At 34.6% G+C, this 21,794-nt stretch overlaps 1 protein-coding gene across 9 annotated transcripts in view; it reads right to left on the bottom strand.

Annotated features, from left to right (window-relative positions):
• Window positions 1–496: 496 nt before the first annotated feature.
• LOC111422123 (ubiquitin fusion-degradation 4-like) overlaps window positions 497–21,794 on the bottom strand; it is a 41,203-nt gene continuing 19,905 nt past the window's right edge. For 3 of the 9 annotated variants that reach the window (XM_071199955.1, XM_071199957.1, XM_071199956.1), the window contains 5 exons: window positions 16,916–16,951; window positions 13,443–16,693; window positions 7,814–8,355; window positions 6,037–7,755; window positions 497–1,319 (listed from right to left, as the gene is read on the bottom strand). In XM_071199955.1, coding sequence (XP_071056056.1) covers window positions 1,037–1,319; window positions 6,037–7,755; window positions 7,814–8,355; window positions 13,443–16,693; window positions 16,916–16,951 — 5,831 coding nt within the window. In that variant the 3' untranslated portion in view covers window positions 497–1,036. The remainder of the gene's footprint in view (window positions 1,320–6,036; window positions 7,756–7,813; window positions 8,356–13,442; window positions 16,694–16,915; window positions 16,952–21,794) is intronic. The other 6 variants (XM_071199958.1, XM_071199961.1, XM_071199959.1 and 3 more) reach the window with 3 other exon arrangements.

Here is a 21,794-nt window from a genome sequence, read left to right as displayed (position 1 = left end):
AACCATTTTGATAAAGTTTATTTGCACATAAATCAAGTAATTTGGTATTTTTGGCGGAATTTAGATTTTTCCAGCATTAGACAGGTTAATTAGAATAAAACGGAACTGTCATGGCACACTTAAATGGAAAATTAATAAAATTAAATTCTAAAAAATATTGACGTTTGAAATGTCACTTATGTGGTACCATTGGATTCAGATTTAAAAAATGTAATAATATACAGAGTGTTCCATTTGAAAATCTAAAGTTAGTGTCACTTCCGGCGAAACCGGAATTGAAAAAAAAATTACTTGTATGTCAAAAAGTGTCTCTATCACATGTATAGGTGTCCCAAATTTGAATCAATTATCTTCAAAACTAAAGGACATACCATGATTCTGTTACATCCGGTATAAATAAATTTATTGTGACATTCTACAACCGGCCCTAAGTAATAAAATTTTTAGGATGAGAAGGAAATATTAGTTAATATTCCAGGTGTAGTGAAACACCTGGTATTTAGAATTGATTTATTTTTTTATGTGTATTATGATAACATTGTATATCTTAACATCAAATACATACAGATATATAATTTTTCTACAATATATTAGTTTGCAAAGCAAAGAGGGAAAAAGAGACATTAAGACTAAACCATAAATACCCATGTGCACTAATTATATTCACTCTACATTGCAAATGATCACATAACAATCACGTAAATATAGAAAATAAAACATAATAAAAATGAAAAGTAGATTTGGTGAGAATTAATTATATTCTAAAATTATCACTAAATTTTACTAATAACGGTGTGATCGTTTGATATCTCCATCCTCCATTCGCTTCACAAATCATTTTAATTTTAAACTCTCACCCCGAGTGAAATTAATTTTTCTAGAAAAATTTAATTTTTTTTACACTTCTCCATTTTTAGAAAAATTACAACACAATCCATAAAAAAAAAACAATATTATATCAAAATCAATATGAGGAATTAGAAACGAAAGTTTCGATTCGGTTTCCTTTACTCTCCTTGCAACGCGCACATTTTTTTTAATTCAAATGGAATCCCTTCTCCTTGGTCGCCGCTAGCAACCTCTGTCGCAAAATTTCCTCCGTTGGATAATCCGGCAATTTTAAATAATGAACGCATGTGTTTACTGAAGGATAGGAACCTTCTCCGGCATCCACTTTTCTCACCACCGTCAATCGCGGATACAAATTAGCTAAACCACCCGGTGGTAATGAACTACAACCGGTTGTAAATTGTAGAAATGCTTTTCGTTCTTCGGGTGACATTTCCAAGAGTACATTTACAAATCTTAAGAAGCCAGGACTAAAAAAAAAATAAATTATTAATATATTCAATCATTAAAAATACTAAATTTAGGGTGTTTCGGGATTACTACTAAATTACTAATAATTTTGAATCATAATTAGTTTAAGTTCAAGAAAGAAATAGATTTTTACAAAACATACATTACATCTTATTTTATGATCAATTAAAATGTTGACAGTATTGCTGAACTAAAACGAGAACAACACTAGCCCTATCAAACACCTGCATTCTACCACAAAAATGGTTGAAATAGCAACTTTTCTTGACATGATTATCTTTAATGTAATCCGGTTCAATGTCATTTTGTATCTTTAAATATTACGTAACTCAAGCTTACGACCACCGCCCACAGGAAAAAATTATTATCTGTTGTACATGGAGATTGGTTCAAATGTTTGGTTGATAATACCTTTACCGACTTTTGCCTCTAAAATGGGGAATCCGTCAAGCCAGAGCATCCCTGTGGAAGACAGCGGTAACCAATCCTAGTGAGACAAAGGCAGGAACGATAAGAAAAAGAAATGACCCTTCCAAAAAGGATTCAGCAATGGACCAACAATCAACCAACAATTTGGTAAAAAAGGGGTGGTTAGAAAACCTGAAATGAAGCCTCAGAGACGACGGAACCATTGGCAACGGAAACGGCAAATGAAAGAGGATTAGATTATGAGATTTAATATAAGAACACCGAATAGCGGCAATACAGGAAACCAGAGTGATGGAAACAGTGATGTTAACGCTTGCACTGGGCTGTATAAGGACAAATAGAAAGGCCCGAAGGAGTTGAGAGTGGTGTTCACAGTGAACAACAGATTAAAATCGATAATATAATAACTGACTTTCATGCCATAAGTCAAGAACGTGTCTGCTCGACGAACGAAATAAAACAGACCTATCAACAACTAACCTAGAATATACGACTCATTCCAAAAAAATAACATCAAGATAATAATCGGGGATATGAACGCGAACATCAGATGAACACATTTCTGATTAATTTTGTAGCGGGTAATAATATGATAATAAGCTCAACATGTTTTGTCCATTATATACAAGGTCAACAGATGGGAATGCAATAGATAATAGGACAGCAACCAATATACTAGTAGATAAGAGGACAAGAAGCGGACCTGCCGCTCTGATCAGTATCTAATTCAGGTAAAATTTAGGTACTAGAATTAACATCAAAATACAGCAAAAGACCTACAAGCAGGAGAATCTTAATCTAGATAGCACGAAGAAATTAACTGTACTGGAGAAGCTGAGGGAGAACTTATTTAAATAGAAATCGATTTTAACGGTAACAACACAAGACATGGGTATAGATTTATAAAGCAATTAATACAAGGATATAAACCCCATATGAAAGTCTATATCGAGGAAATAAAGAGTATTTAGTGAAATAAGGAATGTCATTAAGGCACTAAAGCTCAAAAAGATGTCGCAGACTAATAACGTCCTCTTGGTAGTTATAAAAAACGGAAGGATTCTTTATATCAATATGAAACTGGGGAAGGGATGTCATGGACAAAGAGGCATGGACAAAGGGATGGTATTTTAAGTAAATTTACTATGTACTATTTTTTATTTTTTAGTGTCTCAATTTACACATATGAAGTGTAATTTCACATATTTAACGATTTACTAATGTTACCCCATTTTTTGGGTAAATTGAGACACCTATAAAAAAATTAATAATATTAAAAATATCGACTGTTTCAAAATGATGAATCGTACCTTACAACATACGAAACCCTTTTGAATACATTTCATATGTTTACTTATTTTTCTTTCTAAGTTATCCACAAAGTTGTCCCAAGTAACCCCCTACGACGGTATCTAGTGATGAAAGTATCAAGCGATCATGCCAGTTAAGAAGAAAAGATTTAAAGTCTACGAAGGTGATAATAGTTGAAATAAATTCAAGCATGGACATTTCACTAAAACTGGACATATGACGCACTTTTTTACCGGCTATATAATACATTAGACTGCTGTAACATAACCAAGTCTTTATCATTGGAGAATAACATTTGTAACTAAAAAATATTAAATAAGTTAAGAAAATCAAAAGTAGATTTAATTCAAGAGGAGACAGAAGAATTAGTGTCAACAAGTTCCCTTATGAGCCGCATCAAAAGCAGATAAATATCTTAACAATAAAAATATAACAACAACAATATTATAACATATTGTAACAAGTTTTTAGCGAACATAGATTGAAGATAGAGAAAAAAAAAAGTTTTGTTTCTGTAATATTTTAAGTTCAGTTCAAGAAAAAAAAGTGTGGTGTTAACGCATGATTTAATGGTGCTCTTTGTAGTTAGGTAGGTTTTAGTGGGAAAATCACTTCTTGTAGAAGATTGAAACGAGAACCAAGGGTGCATACAGAATGTCCCGTATCTTCCGCACCAGAGCATTATACTGTTGTAGGATACATTATGCTGAAGCGATCTTTCTAATACATTTTTTTCGAAATGTTTATAATAACCGCACGGGAACTGTTTAAAGTTGTCCAATAGCAATTTTCCGTGAATCACGGAAAAAGTTTATTTCTCTTTCCGTGTCGAATCTATTGCTGAATACATGTGCCGTCTGGGGGTGAGACCGATTGCCTGAATGTGATTTACGATCACATTCATGTGATTAGAAACATTGCTTCAGAATAATGTATCCTACAACCGTATAATGCTCTGATGCGGAAGATACGGGACACCTGTATAGCGAGAGATATACAGGTGATTCAAAAAATCGCAGACAGACTTCTAGAGCAGGTAATATATGAAAAATTAAGATGAATAGTCTTAATATACATAGGCCTGGAAATGCCTCCTTAACGAGATATAGGGCATCAAAGTTTCTTTAAAATTAAACATTACCTGCAATAGAAAACTGTTTTTTAAACATGTTTTCTACGCCACTGCTAATTTTGTCAAACGGGCAGTATTTTTGTGTAAAGTGTTCAATTATCTACCAAATTGGTCTCTTACATACAATGATTTGATTAACTTTGATTAAAACAACAGTTTTTAAGAAAAACAGGTTTGTAGAAAATTTGTTAATCCAATTCGTTATAGGTTCTCATCGTAGGCTTGTGCTATTCAAAATAAAATTATACTTAGGGTGTTAATAATAAGTGCGCAAGTGAGTTAAGTAAACTAGCTTATAAACTTCTTTTTGTCATTTTCACGGTTATTTTGCAATTACATGTTCGCTATTTTCGATAACAGTAAGAATTACGAATATTCATTTCAAGAGATGACAGATATGCATCTATGTTATGGGCTTGCGAATTTCTTTTCATGTGATGCAAAAGAACACCAAATCGGCAAATGTTTGATAATATCGATAGAAGATTAAGAGAAACAGGAAAATCAACCAAAATTAATTCTGGACGACGGCGTTATGCTAGAACTCCGGAATCTCAGCAAACGGTTCTGAGAGCAATAAAAAATAAGAATATGTTAAGTACCCGACACATTTCTGAAAATTTAAACATATCACAGTAATTTCAATGGAGCTTCACGAGCAACAATTGTATTCTTATCACTTTGAACGTGTTCAACATTTACTACCGCAAGATTACCCACCAAGACTAGAGTGGTCACGATGGCTGCTTGGAAAACTTGGAAAGAATCCCAATTTCTGAATGAATATCTTATTCACAGATTACGAGACGAACGTTAAGTTCTAGTTAATTTCCACATAGCGAACATGTAATTGCAAAATAACCGTGAAAATGACAAAAAGAAGTTTATAAGCTAGTTTACTTAACTCACTTGCGCACTTATTATTAACACCCTAAGTATAATTTTATTTTGAATAGCACAAGCCTACGATGAGAACCTATAACGAATTGGATTAACAAATTTTCTACAAACCTGTTTTTCTTAAAAACTGTTGTTTTAATCAAAGTTAATCAAATCATTGTATGTAAGAGACCAATTTGGTAGATAATTGAACACTTTACACAAAAATACTGCCCGTTTGACAAAATTAGCAGTGGCATAAAAAATATTTTTAACAAAGGGTTTTTTATTGCAGATAATGTTTAATTTTAAAGAAACATTGACGCCCTTAATTAAGACTATACATCTTAATTTTTCATGTATTATCTACTCTAGAAATGTGTAATAGTGGATAATTTGTAATAACAGGCGGGTCAGACGGACGAGGGAGAATAATACAAGGGAAAGATAGAGAAAAAGGATGTGGAAAAAAGAGGAATGGGAAATGGCGATTACTGAGAGGCTGGCAAATAGCGAAGGAGAACTGGTAAAGGATTGTAAGGAAGACAAAAGATCTAAAATAGCTACAGGCAATGTGATTATTGTTGGAGTATCGCGAGACTTGAAGAAATGAGAGTTCACAAAATAGATATGGGAGAATAATTTGACGGACAGATTCATACTTAAACTATAAACAGTTCCTAAAAGATATTAACTATGTGATGAGGGTGATAGGGAAAGTTCGAAATGGAATATTAAAATGAGTAGGAAGCGTTTTCAGATTTCACTACGTAGAATAAACACTCTAACAATTAAGATTTTACACAGCAAGACACCATCCAGAATTCTAAGGAAAATAGTAATAAGCGTAATTCCAAAATGTATAATATTTTGGAAATTTTGGATAGTAACTTAGAAGTAACCCTGAGTCACTCAATATTTTACTTTAATTTGAAATTTCTTAAATATATTAATTTTTAACTTACCTATCTTTAGTATAACCTAATTTAGGTTCCGTATAATTTAACAAATCCTCCCGTGTCCATTGAGGATTTTGATCACCACACAACATAACCCTCATTTCATCCGGACTAAAAGCGGCCAATTTTTCCATCGGAAACACCATTGAAAATCCCTTATAAAATGCTTCTAATTGTCTCGCAATTCCTTTATCCAAAGTAAAATCGCTCGTCAATTCCGCGTACTCCTCGACATTCTCAATATTAACTTCAATATCAGCCCCGTTCGGAACAAGTTCGACCGCCGAAAATCCAAATACATTCGAACTTGGAGAATAACTAAACGTTAAAGCCAAATCTTCCAATAAAACTGCCCCCGAAGAATGATGATTAAGACACAAATTTTGTATTTGGTGTTGTTTCGCTTCACCAGTTAAGTTATGGTCTTGCATTATTCTTTGCTTTTGTTTAACTAATTCTTGTATTTGTTTATAAAAAGTTGCCCGAATTGGATCGATGTCGTGCAAATCATCTTGATTTAAAATTCCTGAATACCAAGGTCGTTTTTCATCGGAATAAATCATTTTTGGTGGATCAAATTCTAATTCTTTTTCACTTTCTTCAGAAATTAAACTTGAAGTCATTATATCTTCATCATTTGACTTTTTTAATCCAGCAAATCCTATCCTTTCATGTACGGTGTTTTGTATTTCGCCGTGACACATTAATTTAAGAAAACTTTTTGATAATGGTAAATCAACCAATCTACTATCTTGTAATACTTTAGCGAGGAATACACCCAAAAACCAAAAATAATTAACCGCTTTATCACATACTTCGGAATTTTGTGGTAATGGAGCCGGAAACAATCCTGTATTTCTCCTCACATAATACCCTGGTGGTTTTAAACCTTCGCCCAAATCAAAACCGTCATCATCTAATGATTCTTCTTCTGACGATTCCTCATCATCATCATCGCAAATCCACATACATAAATCACGTCTTTGTAATTCAGCAGCAACGAGTGCATAAAATTCAAGAGTTGGACCAAGCCCTGTACCTTCTTCTCCTTGAAATTCAACTTCTAATATCGACTTTCGGTCACAATGAAGTCTCATCACTTGCATTGCCCAATCTAATAGTTGTTCACCTCTTGGAACTTTAACTCTTTCATGTTTTAATCTACCAACCCGAAATTCGTGTGGATCATCACGACGTGGTGATAACCCAGGAGTCCTTTGGCGTTCAATTGTAACATCACGTTGCGTTTGTAACCAAACTATACTTCTAGAGGCTCCAAAAGCGGTACAATTAAAATATAATTGTCTTGTTTCGAATGGGAATAAAAATGGACATGAATGATTTAATTCTTCGCACCATGTCGGTAAACTAGAACTTGATAAAACAAGGGGATCTTGAATTTGTTGTAATAATTTGTTGGTAATTTTTTTGCTGGTGAATTCTTCGGGAGAAACGGTAACGTTTTCTTCGCCTAGAATTTGATTGAAATCGGGGTAAGGAACGTTTTCTTTTGTTGTTGTAATAACGAATAAATGTCTTAAAAGTTGAAGGACGTCTTCGACTGTACAAGTTGAAACTGATGGTGTTCCTGGGACGGGTGTACTTGGTGATAGCGTTGTTCCTGCTACCGAACTACTTCCACTACGCGAAAATAAGGTTACTACTGGCGTTGAACGACCTTCGTCTTCCGTTGTTCCATCGTCTTTTACTTCTCTATATACAATTCTGAAACAGATCAAAATTAATTTAATAAAAATAAAAGAAATTTAAAGATTTTATTTACATATAAGTTGGCTCCCAAATTCTTCTTAATTTCTCCTGTCGACTACCAAGTTCTGTTAACTGCACCAATTCTTGCACAGCCCTAAATATAGTCCAAGTAGGCTCGTTTAATTCAATTTCAACATCAGGAATTCCGGGTAAATTCGGGCCGCGCAAGACCAATTGTAATCTGGGTTGCGGTAACAATTCGTGGTCAGACGAAGAACCACCCTCTTCTTGTCCCGGAGGTGGAATCTCCAAATCAGTCGTTTGATTTACGTTAGTTCGACCCGGTCTCGGATCAAACGCTGGGATGAGAGCCGAAAATTGTCTTTTAAGAACGTACTCGTCGTCCCAAGAACGTCTTTTACTAGGACGCGGCTCGTAGACTTCTTCGTCCATGAATGAGAGCAAATTCCTCGAGACCATCACCTCTTCGTATTCGACATCGTCCTCATTTTCTTCGTCGTCGTTCTCGTCATCTTCACCCATATCTTCGTCATCGTCAAGTTCGGCTAGAAGAGTTGGAGCTCGGCATGATTCTAAAAAGTCTTCTAAGGAAACCTAAAAAAAAAAAAATTGAGATAAAAATGCAATGTGTTGAGAAGAAAAGATGAAGATGGAAAATAAGAGGGATTATAAAAAATTAAAAGATTTAAATTATTTTCAAATGACTATTTTAAAATTCGATTTTACCAGCACACCCGAATCATACCGATGGTAGAAACCGGAAAGAATATTGTTGTAGGCGGAAACGTGATCTACGAAGGGGGAATTACCAGAGGGGGAAACTGTTATCGGCAAAAAACGAACAGTATAATTCGAGAATCGGGCGCGTAAACAATTATTTCTTTTATAGTTAATTCGAAGTAGTGTTCATTTTGTGCAGTTTTGTTATCGCGATAACACTTTACCTCCTAAGAATGATTCCGAAACCCAATACTATCGAGACGTTATCGAATGTTAGTGAGACTAGCCTCTTGATTACCGCAAAAATTGGTAATAAAACCCGATTATTTCGTTGCATTAGAAACAGTAATCCTAAGCACAGTTTAATTAAAAATTTAGCAGAAGTTGAAGTTTTCATCAACCGTTTGTATCTAATCTCGTTCCAGGTAGTTTCGCGAAGTGTACCGCGAAGTTTGATGGATTGAATTCAGACAATCTAATTGATTATTGCCAAGTGTTCAATAAGTGTAGAGATGTATATGGCGTATATGCGTTATGTGGTTTACTAAGGATGGAATGGAAGGCAAGAATTAAAAAGAACTGTAAGTATAGAATTTTCTTGTTCTAGGTGTAATACCAGGAAACGAGAGATAAACCTTTTCGGAAACATTATCGCGTGAATAAAACAATACCAGCGTCGAAGTTCTCAAAAAACGGACTTCGAAATTGTTGTACATTATTGTTCGTTATCAAGACATGATTTATTTGAAAGTCAAAATTGTCGACGAACTTATCGAAAAATCGTGAGAAAATTTTACATGAGACAGACTTTATAGGTGTGTCCAGACATTGCGCGGCAGCAACGCGCGAATGCCGCGCAATGTCTGGACACACCTTAAAGCTAACACCAGGAATGTGTATATATTTGTTAGATAGTTGAGACAAGGGTATAAACCATACACAGCTCTATGCAGAGATGAAACACGAAAAATAGTAGGTGATACTAGTGAAATAAATAACATTTGGAAATATTATTTCCAAAAGCTATTAAGCATAGAAACTGATTTAGTAATGGATTGATACATCGGTCAAGTAGTCAACCTGGGTGTTGAAGATCTATAAATTTTTCTTGGCGAATGAAAAAAAGCCTAATATGCCTCATATAAAAAAGGAGGCGAATTTTCAAGTCGAAATTACCACAACTTTTCGCTCTGTGTACGGGGTGGTTCCAAGACTTCCTTTGCTGCGAATATCATAGATGAATATTTACCATCAAACGAATATTATTTTTAGATTTCAGACAGGTATATGATTCTATCAATAGACAACAACTCTACAAAATCCTGAAATACTTTAATATCACAGCAAAACTGATATGGCTTACACAGATCACTCTGACAAGTACTGAAGCATGGGCATGTATACAAGGCCAACTAACAGATCCTTTTTAACCCTGAAATACATGGCCTGAAACATGGAGATGGGCTGGCACAAACCCTGTTTAACTTTGCCTGTACTGAAAAATAATGCTAAAAGCATTAATGCATAGAAGGGGATCCACTTTTTGCATACCTTGGGGTGCAATTATCAAGACTGGGTGCAGATTAAGGAGATGTCAGAAGGACATCCATTCTGACGAATAGAGCATATTTCGCATTGACCACTATATTTAGATCTAAAAATGTACGCTGAGTGTAACTTACGGTAGTGCATCAAGAACGTTGACTCAGAAGGTGGCAGAAATTGTAAATATTTTTGAAAGAAAGATATTAACACGTTCGCTGCCACGTCCACCCATATGGGTGGACACCGCGTTATTGGCAAGACTATTAAATGCACTTTGGCAGCTAACGTGTTAAGAAGAATAGTAGGGCCAGTACAAGAAAATAATATATGGAGATAAAGATACAAACATGAATTGTACCGTATTTAGAAGGACCCGGCATTATCGGAATTTATCAGAATCCAACGTTTAAGATGGGCTGGTCATGTGATTAGAATGGGAGAAGAGAGAATGCCAGCCGTCTAATCGGATGATGCAGTCGACCGACACGCTAAGGAGACAATCCGGGGCAGAAACTGGAAGGGAGAAGCCAATGTAGGGAAAATTAGAGGCAAAGGTTGAGGGAGGTCAAGGTTCGGTTCGGTATATAGAGCCATAGAGAGATACCTCTAAGTACAAGTTGAAATCGTAGGAAAAAATTACGGGTTTCAGCAGAAGAAACTTGTTCTATAGAACAACCAGAAGAAATTCTAGACTTACCCGTTGATATATCAATAAACCTGTTTGTATGTCACATGCCTGAAGGAGCAGCTCATAATGCCATATGCAATTATAGAGATAACGTTTGCACACTCAACTTGTTTAGTATTGTCTTACAGCCATCAACAGGGTTCACGGCTGCGTAAAAATTTAGTAATGAAATCAAAAAATGTATTATTTTTAAATAAACGATGTAGATTGGCCAGATACCGAATAGTTTCCGGATATCCCTTCCACCACTATTCTAAACTAACTAAGGCCCACTTTTACCACCTCTTGATAAATTTAACCGATAGATAATTACCATGGTTACAGCTGTTTTAAACGCTCTTATTGGCTAAGGCTCATTACTACCATCTTCTGGTTATGCTATCTAAGGGATTATTACCACATTTACGGCTATTTTACGCTTTCTGATTGGCTAGTAGATGGGTTTATCTATAAGATAAATTTAACTAAAAGATGGTAGTAATGGAGCTAAGGTCCATTGGCTAGTAGATGGGTTTATCTATAAGATAAATTTTTACCTTAGCTCCATTACTACCATCTTTTAGTTAAATTTATCTTATAGATAAACCCATCTACTAGCCAATCAGAACGCGCAAAATAGCCGTAACTGTGGTAATAATCCCTTAGATAGCATAACCAGAAGATGGTAGTAATGAGCCTAAGGTCCATTACTACCATCTTTTAGTTAAATTTATCTTATAGATAAACCCATCTACTAGCCAATCAGAGCGCTTAAAATAGCCGTAACCGTGGTAATAATCCCTTAGATAGCCTTAGGCTCGTTACTACCATCTTCTGGTTAAGCTATCTAAGGGATTATTACCACGGTTACGGCTATTTTACGTGCTATGATTGGCTAGTAGATGGGTTTATCTATAAGATAAATTTATCTAAAAGATGGTAGTAATGGACCTAAGAGCGCCAATTTATCTATCGGATAAATTTATCAAGAGGTAATGAGTATATTTGTTGCTCTACCCTCCTTAATAATTTGTAAATTACAACGATTCAAACTAGACCTTATCTATCAAATCACTCAAATTAAGTAACTTATAAAAGTATGAAGAAAATGCTTTCTTCATGGATGTATCACATAAAGAAGGATTTGTAGTAGAATACACAATTAATACACTAACCATCCGAGCTTAAATTATTATAAGAACTGAGCTCTCAATACAAGAATAACTGTTTTCATCATTCAAGTTTACCATTGAATAAGGTAATGAAGAGAAGAGAACTATTGAACACAGGATTTATACAAGATTTGATTTTGCAACATCAAAGAAGGTCATAACTGGAACAGTACACAGTGATTAATAACATAACGAATTTATGAACAACCACTTTGCATTAAGCATGACGTATCAGTTATCAGATTGCGAGATGGTCGCATAGGCTCTCCTACTCAGGAGAGAGAAAAGGAGAAGAAGGAACGTAGAGTAATTTTTATACTGTCATTCATGTTGTGAAATATTTCGAACAATGGGTAAAATAGAAACCTCATGTAAGGTAGACGATGTTTAGCAAAGAATATTGATGAAAGTTATAAAAATTGTGGCATGTCTAGAATGTTAATTATAGATATTTATTGTCAAATAAGATAGAATTGACACAATATAATAAGACAATGTAAATGAGACCGGTGTGAAAACAGCACGCCCAACATAGCAACCCGTTTTACCGAAGACATCCGAATATACGCTAAAGTCGGTTTTACACGATCATTTTTAGGTAAAATAAAAAGTATAACCCCACATAAACGAGAATGTGCTCCACGAATCTGACTACTGTAAAGTGTATCTAAAACTACCCCTTATGAAATAGAGTGATCAGATTTTGTTGCGGTCATTTCCTAAAGACGCTTTTAGCCACCCCCAAGAAAAAAAAGCCTCACGTGTAAACGAGATTGCACTTCGCGGATCTGATGACTGTAAAATATACCTATAATTACTCCCTATGAGATAGCGTGAGATAGCGAAAAAGTTGGCCACAAGTAAACGCAAATGTGCTCCGCGTATCTGACTACTGCTAATTGTACATAAAATTACCCTCTACAAGATAGCGAGGCCAGATTTTGTTGCACTCATTTCCTAAAGACGGTTTTCCCACCCCCAAACGAAAAAACTCCGCCACAAGTAAACGCAAATGTGCTCCGCTGATTTGACTACTTAAAATTGTATCTGAAATTATTTTAATTTTGATTGAAATTACCGCAACAAAATCTGACCACTCTATTTCATAAGGGGTAGTTTTATATACACTTTACAGTAGTCAGATTCGCGGAGCACATTCTGGTTTATGTGGGGTTATACTTTTTATTTTACCTAAAAATGATCGTGTAAAACCGACATTAGCCTATACTCGGATGTCTTCGGTAAAACGGGTTGCTATGTTTGGCGTGCTGTTTTCACACCGGTATAAATGAGAAAGATCAAGTATTCAAAGTATGCTTAACTCTTCCATGCGGAGTGCCATACACGTGTAACTCGCATAGTAATTGAAATTTTTAACTTCCACGCGGAAGGGCCTTTGATTTATTTGAGCAAAATCATAGTAACGTTTTAAATGTTGATTACCTTCAAGGTTATTGATATAAGATCAAAAATATTAGATATATTCGAAAATAAAGGAAACATTACTTACATAAAAATGGATTAGGAATATGGAGCCGGATTTAATGTTTGTTTTTATAAATTTATTTTTATCTTACCTGTTCACTATCACTACTAGTTGAAGTTAAACTCATAGTTAACGCTTGACTCAATCCTTGAGCAGCTCCGGCAGTTGTAGGAATACCACAAGATTGATTAGTAGCATTATTACTAGATGATAAACTAGGATAACTTTGAGCAGTACTCAATAAACCACCCGGAAAATTACTACTCAAAGCTAAACGAACCAAACTAGAAACAGAATTAGGCCCTCTCGGATAAATACTAGAATTCGTATTATTTTGAATCGTCGAAGTAGTAATTCCGCCCGTCGAAGTATTATTTCCGGTTGTATTCGATGGATTTGCTGTTGTTGAAACGCTACCCAAGGTGCGTCTTCGAGCGAGAGCGGCAAACGTTTCAAGAAGGCCGGCGGCCGATGAAGGTTCGATTTGATTTCCGGCTTCGGACGATGTAAGGTTAGGTACACTTACGCTCATCGGATTCGTGACGACGATCGGACAATTGTTGCTGCTGTTGTTGCGAGCATTATTCGTTACAGTGTCGTCTTTGTCGACGCTTTGAGCTCGAGCTGTAGTCGTTGTGGGGGCGGCGGTCGTGTCGTTTTTCAATTTCTTTGAACCGTCTTCGTCGGTCGGCTCCTGGTTACCTGTCACGGAAATCCGGACTCCTAGAAGGTCAACAGGTCGAAAAATGAACGTTAAACTTTTTCTGCTTAAAATATAAGTGTGTACATTTTGTTTTGTGATAATTGGCTTAAATGTTAAAAGATAAGAAATCTTACCTGATAATAAACTGTTGGCATTATTCCTAAAAATATCCGATCCTTCTCGGATTTTATCCAAAGCCTCTACAAAAGATTGAGCCGCAGCGGCGGCAACTTGACTTGTTTTACTTCTACTTGCATGAATTGGTTTATTCAAGTTCGAAGAAGAATTACTGCTAACTAAATTAGCTTTGTGTTGATCTGAAGTATTCGGTGTGTCTTCAGTACAACTTTGTTGCCTCCTCGCATATGTAAAGTTAGCAGGTTTCGTTTCTGATAGAGTTAATGTTTCAACAATCGTTGCTAAATCGCTTGAAATTGAATTATTTATCGCCGATAAATCATGATGAGGATCTCTTAATGGATGCACAACAACTGATAATTCAGAATCATTATTCGCCGCTTGAGATTCAGATGTAACAGCAACGATCGCTTCTGCACGAGCTACGCTGAGGACAGATTCTGCGATGGTTTCAGCTGCTTGTTTCGCTGCTAAATTATCAGCGGAGGCTGCTTGTTCTGTTGAAGCAACGGAAGCTTTCGTGTCTGTTGCTTCCGGTAAACTAGGCGTTGACGAACTTTTTCGACTCGTTAGAACAGACTGTTTATCAGCTTTATCTTTGAATTTAAATTTTTGGCAATGATCTGTATCGAATCCCGGAGCTAACTTTAAATCGTATTTTCCTTCAGCTCCCATTCGATACGAATTTGAACCTCCATGATCCCAAGTTACATCGATCCAACCGCTATGAAGTTCTCCCGTGACTGTACCTTCTCCTGGTGGGTTCCCATCTTGATCTCGCCATTTCCAATCCATTCCACGAACAACTCTCGCTCCAACGGTGATGTGTTTTAACATTTGAGCTTTTAAAAGTTTTCTTTGTTTCTTTAAAATCGCGTCAGCTTCTTTTGCGGCTTTACCCAAATCATCACAAACACTCGTAACTTGCCCATAAATTTCAAAACCAGATAAACTAAGATAATGTGTTTGTCCAGAGGCGTTCTTTCCACATTGTTGAATGCGAATATGTCTCCAACCTTGATATTCATCGGCTGTTGTTTCAATAGGCCAAGTACTCGTAGAACCAGGTTCGTTTAAGCTTGTATCATCCGTATGTGTGTATAAAGTAGTCCATGTAACGCCATCTCGTGACATTTGAAATAACCAATTTCTAAGCGCCGATCTCCCATATCCTCGAGCGTGGCGTAAAGTGTAAGCGCTAGGGATAATGAATAATCCTAAATCGATGCTAAACCAAGACCGTTTATCATCGTTTGTGTGACAGTTTAAAGCGGAGGTATCTCGGGATAAGATATCTTCAACTCTTCCATATGGTAAATTTCTTCCATCGGAACTTGTAACGACAACTAAACCATATTGAGCGGGATTGACCCATTCGGAACAAGTTTTTCCATTCGTTCCAATGAAATACATCAATCCATTCTCATCAAAATCATGATTGTGTTTGAAATTTTGATATTTTGACTCTCGAAGTTTTTTCAAAAATTGAAAAGTTCCCCGGTCGTAATCGTACCATTGTTTTGCAACCATTTTTAATAAATAACGTTCTAATTGGGCTACCGTTGAAAGCGGTTCCATTTTTAAACCTCGTCCCGTTCGATCGATTAACGAACTTTCTCCAGGTGCTTTTTCCAACCGAAATCGTAACCGCCTCGTAAGAATTTGTAAACTATAACCCGTTCCTGGAGTATCATAAAGAAAAACTGGTAATTTTTCGATACTTTCTAAAACAGATATCAATTTATGTACTAAAATTGATGTTGGGCTATGTTCGGGTTCATTTTGATCTTCAAAACATTTTTTAAATACTTGTACTCTTTGTTTTTGGTGTTTATTAGTTTTCGTCGATTTCAAACCTTGATCCCAATAACTCGTGGATAACATCGATAATAAAGCTTGTACTAAACCGGATGAATGCAATTCATAAGCACTAACAACACCGTCTTCTTGAAGGATTTGAGTCAACTCATCCAAAGCGTTCCGTAAAATTTCTTTCCATGAATTTCCGCCTTCTCGATTGTTTCCGTAAGACGATTGTTTTTGGCAAGCTCTTTCAATTTGGGCTACAATGTTTCCTAATTTTGCAACAACACCACGAGGTTGTGCTTGAGCAGCTTTAAAATATTGATCATAAATAGCTTGGGCTTGATATTTAACTTTTTGTTTCGTAGCTTCCATTTTAGAACGTAAACGTTTTCCACGTTTATTTGACCAACCGGTAGAAAATTCGGGACCTAAACTTGTTTCGGCCGTAAATGAATGTTTTGTCCCTCTGTTTGATTCAAAAATAAATCCCGGTAGATCTTCTCGTAAGATTGTCGCTTGTTGTTGACCGTCTGAATTGTGAATATGCAATTCTGCATCACGGCGAGACGTCAAAGACCAATTTCCAACGACCAATCTTGTTTGACCGGGTTTTGACAAAATCGGTTGAGAATTTGTGGTGTTTCTAACGGCAGCTCTCGCTTTTTGAAGCTTTTCAAGGAATTCCCCACGGTTTTCTGAAATAATAATGAAACCAAACTCAATTAATTTTTATTAATAAGTTTTATATATTATTTTTGAACACATTTATGCGAAAAGAAAAATGAAAAGTATTTAAAAAAAATTATAATTATTATAAAATTAACTGATGAAAATAAAAATATTTAAATGAAGAGCACAAGCGTGTGGGAAGCATCTAAATGATAACTACATACAGAAAAAAAAACTCAAGCACTTACCGTCTGTTGTATGTGTATCAGTGGACCGACCCTTGCCTATCAAAAGAAACAAAAACAACAATCACTTGTGTTACAACACGTTGGGATAAAAAATGGAAAAAGGTCAGAACAAAACGACTTTATCTACAAATAACAAAATATTTCATTCACAAAACAAAGAAAAAAACTTATATTTATTTCGACAGTTCTATTCGTACTGAGACATCCGGATTAATTAACTTAACGAAAATCAACGAAATAAAATTAAAAAATGATAAATTGCCGAATAAACCGGATGTATCTTATTCGGATGGAATCGTCAGTATAAACACCATAAAATAAATACATGGTGATTTTTAAGAGCTGAAAGTGATTTTACCTTAATATAAACAACTTCTGGATCTCTAATTTTACATTACCCTTTCATAACAAAACTAAAAGCATATCTAAAGAATTACTTTACCACATTTATTACGAAAGTTCTATCGGGATAAACACTTTTAGGAACGCATAAATCTCACATAAATTATGAGTATTTTGTTTGGATGTTTTATGTGGGATTTACCAATCCTGATAGGTCCGTATCCGAATAGAACTCTCTGAAATAAACACAGTAACTTAGATACTTATCTGTTTTATTTAATTTAACATTTCTTGAATACGAGTGTCTACTTACGGGAAGCTTTAATATCAAAATAATTGACTATTCAAGGCCCATAATGCAAAAATGTTCTATACAATTGCATGCTAAAAGTTTTAATTTAAAACCAAAATAAAAATTATACAGGGAAACTCAACGTCAAGAAGGTACCGGGTGAGAGGCCAACCCATACGTGTTCTGGTAAAAATAATAAAAAAATTCCATGTCTCTTAGTTAAGTGGTAATAGACATATTTTTGAAAATGTTAAAAATCGTTTCCGTAGATTATATCTTTAGGTACCACGGTTAGAAATTTTCGCAATTTAATAATGATTTTTTTTTAATAATGTAATCCTTATTAACCATACTACTACAGAAGTAACAAATCAAAAAATATGTCTATTATCACTTAACTAAGAGACATGGATTTTTTTTCTTATTTTTACCAGAACAGGTATGGGTTGGCCTCTCACCCTGTACCCGCTTGACGTTGAGTTTCGGGACACTGTATATATGTGAGATCGAGAAATGGTTGTATGAAACTAAACCTAGTTAAAAAGAACCAAACAATTTCTCAATCACTTTTCGCTTTAACCCTTTAACGCATAAAATGATTATAATCGCTTTTAGTTATTAATTTATACATACACAGGAGGATGTTTCTAAATTGATGCTAAAGATTTCAAGGAGTGATTTTTCAGCAAAAATTAAGGAGAGTCTTTCATATAACTTTTTATTCAAAACCCCTTCCCCACTCAGTTACAGCACTCTACAGTTAGGAGAAAAAATGGTTTTTATTTCATAAATCCACTATACAGGTATTTAGAAGAATGAAATTTGGCAGATAACTGTTGCTAATAAATGACACTTTTTGACGATTTTTCTAACCCGAAAATGTTATTAGAAGGGGCTGAAAAAAATCCATATAATGCTTTGCATCAGAACTAGTTAATGCATCTACATTTTTCTATTTAGAAACTTGATTTAAATAGACATTTTCTTCTAATATTGTTAGTTTGCTCACAAAAAAATAAAATAATACACAGGCTCAAGTGAATTAATTCAGAGATTGGGTCTTAACACTATTTTATTTTTTGTGATCAAACTAACAATTTGTTAGTTGTAAAATGTCAAGAGATAAAAAAGTTGCAGATTTTTACCCTTAACTTTAGAGGGCTATAACTTGGAGGAGAAAGGGTTATGAACAAAAAGTTATATGAGAGACACCCCTTAATTTTTGCTGTAAAATCACCGCTTGAAATCTTTCGCATCAATTTAGAAACACCTGTATATATATATATATATATATATATATATATATTGCATAAAAGTTGAATACAAAAGTTTTATAGGTATTTAACTAAATCATCTAAAAATCGTCTAACATATTTTCATTGAAAAATCTAATGATCTGTAAGGTATTGGAATTAAGTCATGGAAAATTGTTCAAAAACAAACCAATTGTAGAACTATAAAGAAATATCTTTAAGATTTATATTATCTGGAGTACAAGATATTACCAAACAATATTTCCACTATTATAACTATTTTAGAAAAACTATAAAGAAATCTACACAATTCATGATGAAACTAGTTTTGATGAAATACTTATTAGATTTCGTGTTCCTCCGTTTCTATTCTCAATCAGTCCTTCAATTCTTTTGTACGGTCTCTGAGAATGATAAGGAGGAAGAATAATGGTACAGTCTAGACAAACCGGCTGCAAAAGCCAGTAGCGACCCTTAAGGCTATAAGGACACGTTTCTGGCGCACCAAATAGTTGTCAAACATCAAAGGCCTAATCTCGCTGCAAGGACAGTGCGAATAATGCGACTGCAACGACTATAGCCATGCAACTACACACACGCGACTGTGGTGATTTTTGCGCGTGTTACTGATTTCTACAGAATTACATCGACGAATTGTCAATAACGTGACTGTGGCGAGGCGACAGAGACATTTACAGCGAAGCGGCTGCAAAACGTTCTCAAATTGACAGCTTGTAAATAATTAAGGACAGCTCGTAGGACGCCACCCTTGCGTATATAACCCCAAGAATAAGGATTATAAAGATCAAAATAAGAAAACAATGCGTGGAAAGAAACAGCAAATACGAATGTAGGTCAAATATGCTGGACATTAATTCTGACGAAGATAATGAGTAATAACTATGCTCTACGATGTTTGAGGTGATAATTAAATATGAAGGACGGCACTCACGAATGAGAGAGAAGATGCTGAGGGAAGGCATGTTAGTGTTAAGAGATCATGAACTTAAGGTTCATAAAATGATATTAGGGACGATGTACTTGTCGATGTATGATTGATGAGCATTATCTTTGAAAATAGCTATGGCAGTGTAATAGTGCGGGGACGGAAGATAGTGGCTTTACTGATGAAAATAAAAAAAATGTTTTTATGCCATCGAAGCTGCATCAAAGCTGCATCGATTAAAATTATTTTCAGCTATACTGGGTGTTTCACTATTCCAGGACCGTAGTCACATTATTTTTTTTTAAATGGAACTCTAGTATTTTTTTATATATGCTGATTAGCTGCCTTTAATGCAAATTTTGAACACAAGGTTGCCAAGTTAATAATTATTTGGTGAAAATTTTTGAAAATTTATGGGGTCACTTAAAATTCGTTATCAACATTATTATTAAATATTGAAGAGTGCAATTTGGCATGTCGATAAACAAAGCTTGCGTCTTTCGAACACCGCTAATAACTATTTGATGTTATATACAGAAGCGATTACTTTATGCAATGTATGGAGAACCATAACTTTGCTATTTTAAATTGAACACCCTGTATTTTTCTAAGGTTTCGGAAGGCCTTATTAATCACCTTTCATTTTTGTTATGTATATAGTATATCTAATACGTGTACTTTTCGACATAATAAGATTGTTTTAAAAATGACGGCATAAACGTGATTTATTCACAAGAAGCTATGAAAAAATTTTTGTAGGAATTTGAAATGTTAAACAATTAAGTTTTATTTTTCTAACGTTTGTTCGTAACGTGTTTCTAAAATCTATTGTTTGATTAAAATAAATTTTAATAACTAAAAAGTAATAAGGTAATAATCAATAAAGAACTTATTGATATGGTATATTCCTTGGGTGCGAGAGAACAAAATCCTTTTCTTGCTTGATGAATTTACGCGCAACAATTGCCAGAGCGTAGGAATCCTTGAGGTTGAAGCATTTGAAAAACTTCAAGAAAGATATATAAAGAGCTTGGTATTTGGAGAACCATCAACAACAAAAGAAAATATGAGGAATCAATTAAAATTTGTGTTCAACAATAAGGAAGCTATATCGAACATTTACTATAATTTTGTTTTGTTGCTAATTGTTACTTAATACTTCATTTATTTTTTAATGCTATTGTCGTGTACCTATGTACATTTTTTTCTCTTTTACGAAATAAACTTACTTACATTTGTTGAAAATTGTCGTTTGTGAAATTCACAGCCTACTTCTTGTAAATAAATCACCATTATGCCGACATTTTTAAAATAGTCTAATTATCTTAGAAAGTACACGTATTAGACATATATACTTAACAAAAATGAATGGTTTTTAATAAGGCCTTATTAATATAGGATTAAAAAATATAGGATGTTTCATTTAAAATAACAAAGTTATGATTCTCCAATCTTTGCATAAATTAATCGCTTCTGATGAACACCTATATAGTAACATCCAATAGTATTAGCGGGCTTCGAAAGACCCAAGCATTGTTTATCGACATGTCAAATTACAATCTTCAATATTTAATAATAATAGTAAGGAATTATTGGGTTTACAACCAACAGGGAGGTTCAATTAAAAGACCTCCTTTTTCTGAGCCAAGCTTTCGATTTAATTTCTAAATCTTCTTCAGGGCACGGTATAGAGGTTAATTATGTTTTAAAAACATAATGTTGACTTTAGATCCCTCGAAATGACAATCTTCACCACGATCTTTGGTGAAAGGGGTAGCGAAACAACCACGCGTTACAAATGAACTCCAAACTCAGAAAAAGGAGGTCTTTTAATTGAACCCCCCTGTTGGTTGTAAACCCAATAATTCCTTACTCTTAACAAGTGCAACCAGTACTTCCTCCCAACTTTAATAATAATGCTGATAACGAATTTTAAGTAACATTGCATTCAAAATTTAAAAACAAGATATGCAGTTGTAGCATTTAGGACAGCTAATCAGTGTCTCATATTATTTACCATTAACTTATAAATTGGAAATGAAAGGA

This window comes from Onthophagus taurus, chromosome 11 (genome assembly GCF_036711975.1).
Source record: "Onthophagus taurus isolate NC chromosome 11, IU_Otau_3.0, whole genome shotgun sequence".
NCBI classification, from domain to species: Eukaryota; Metazoa; Arthropoda; class Insecta; order Coleoptera; family Scarabaeidae; genus Onthophagus; species Onthophagus taurus.
This window is presented reverse-complemented; position numbering and strand designations above follow the sequence as displayed.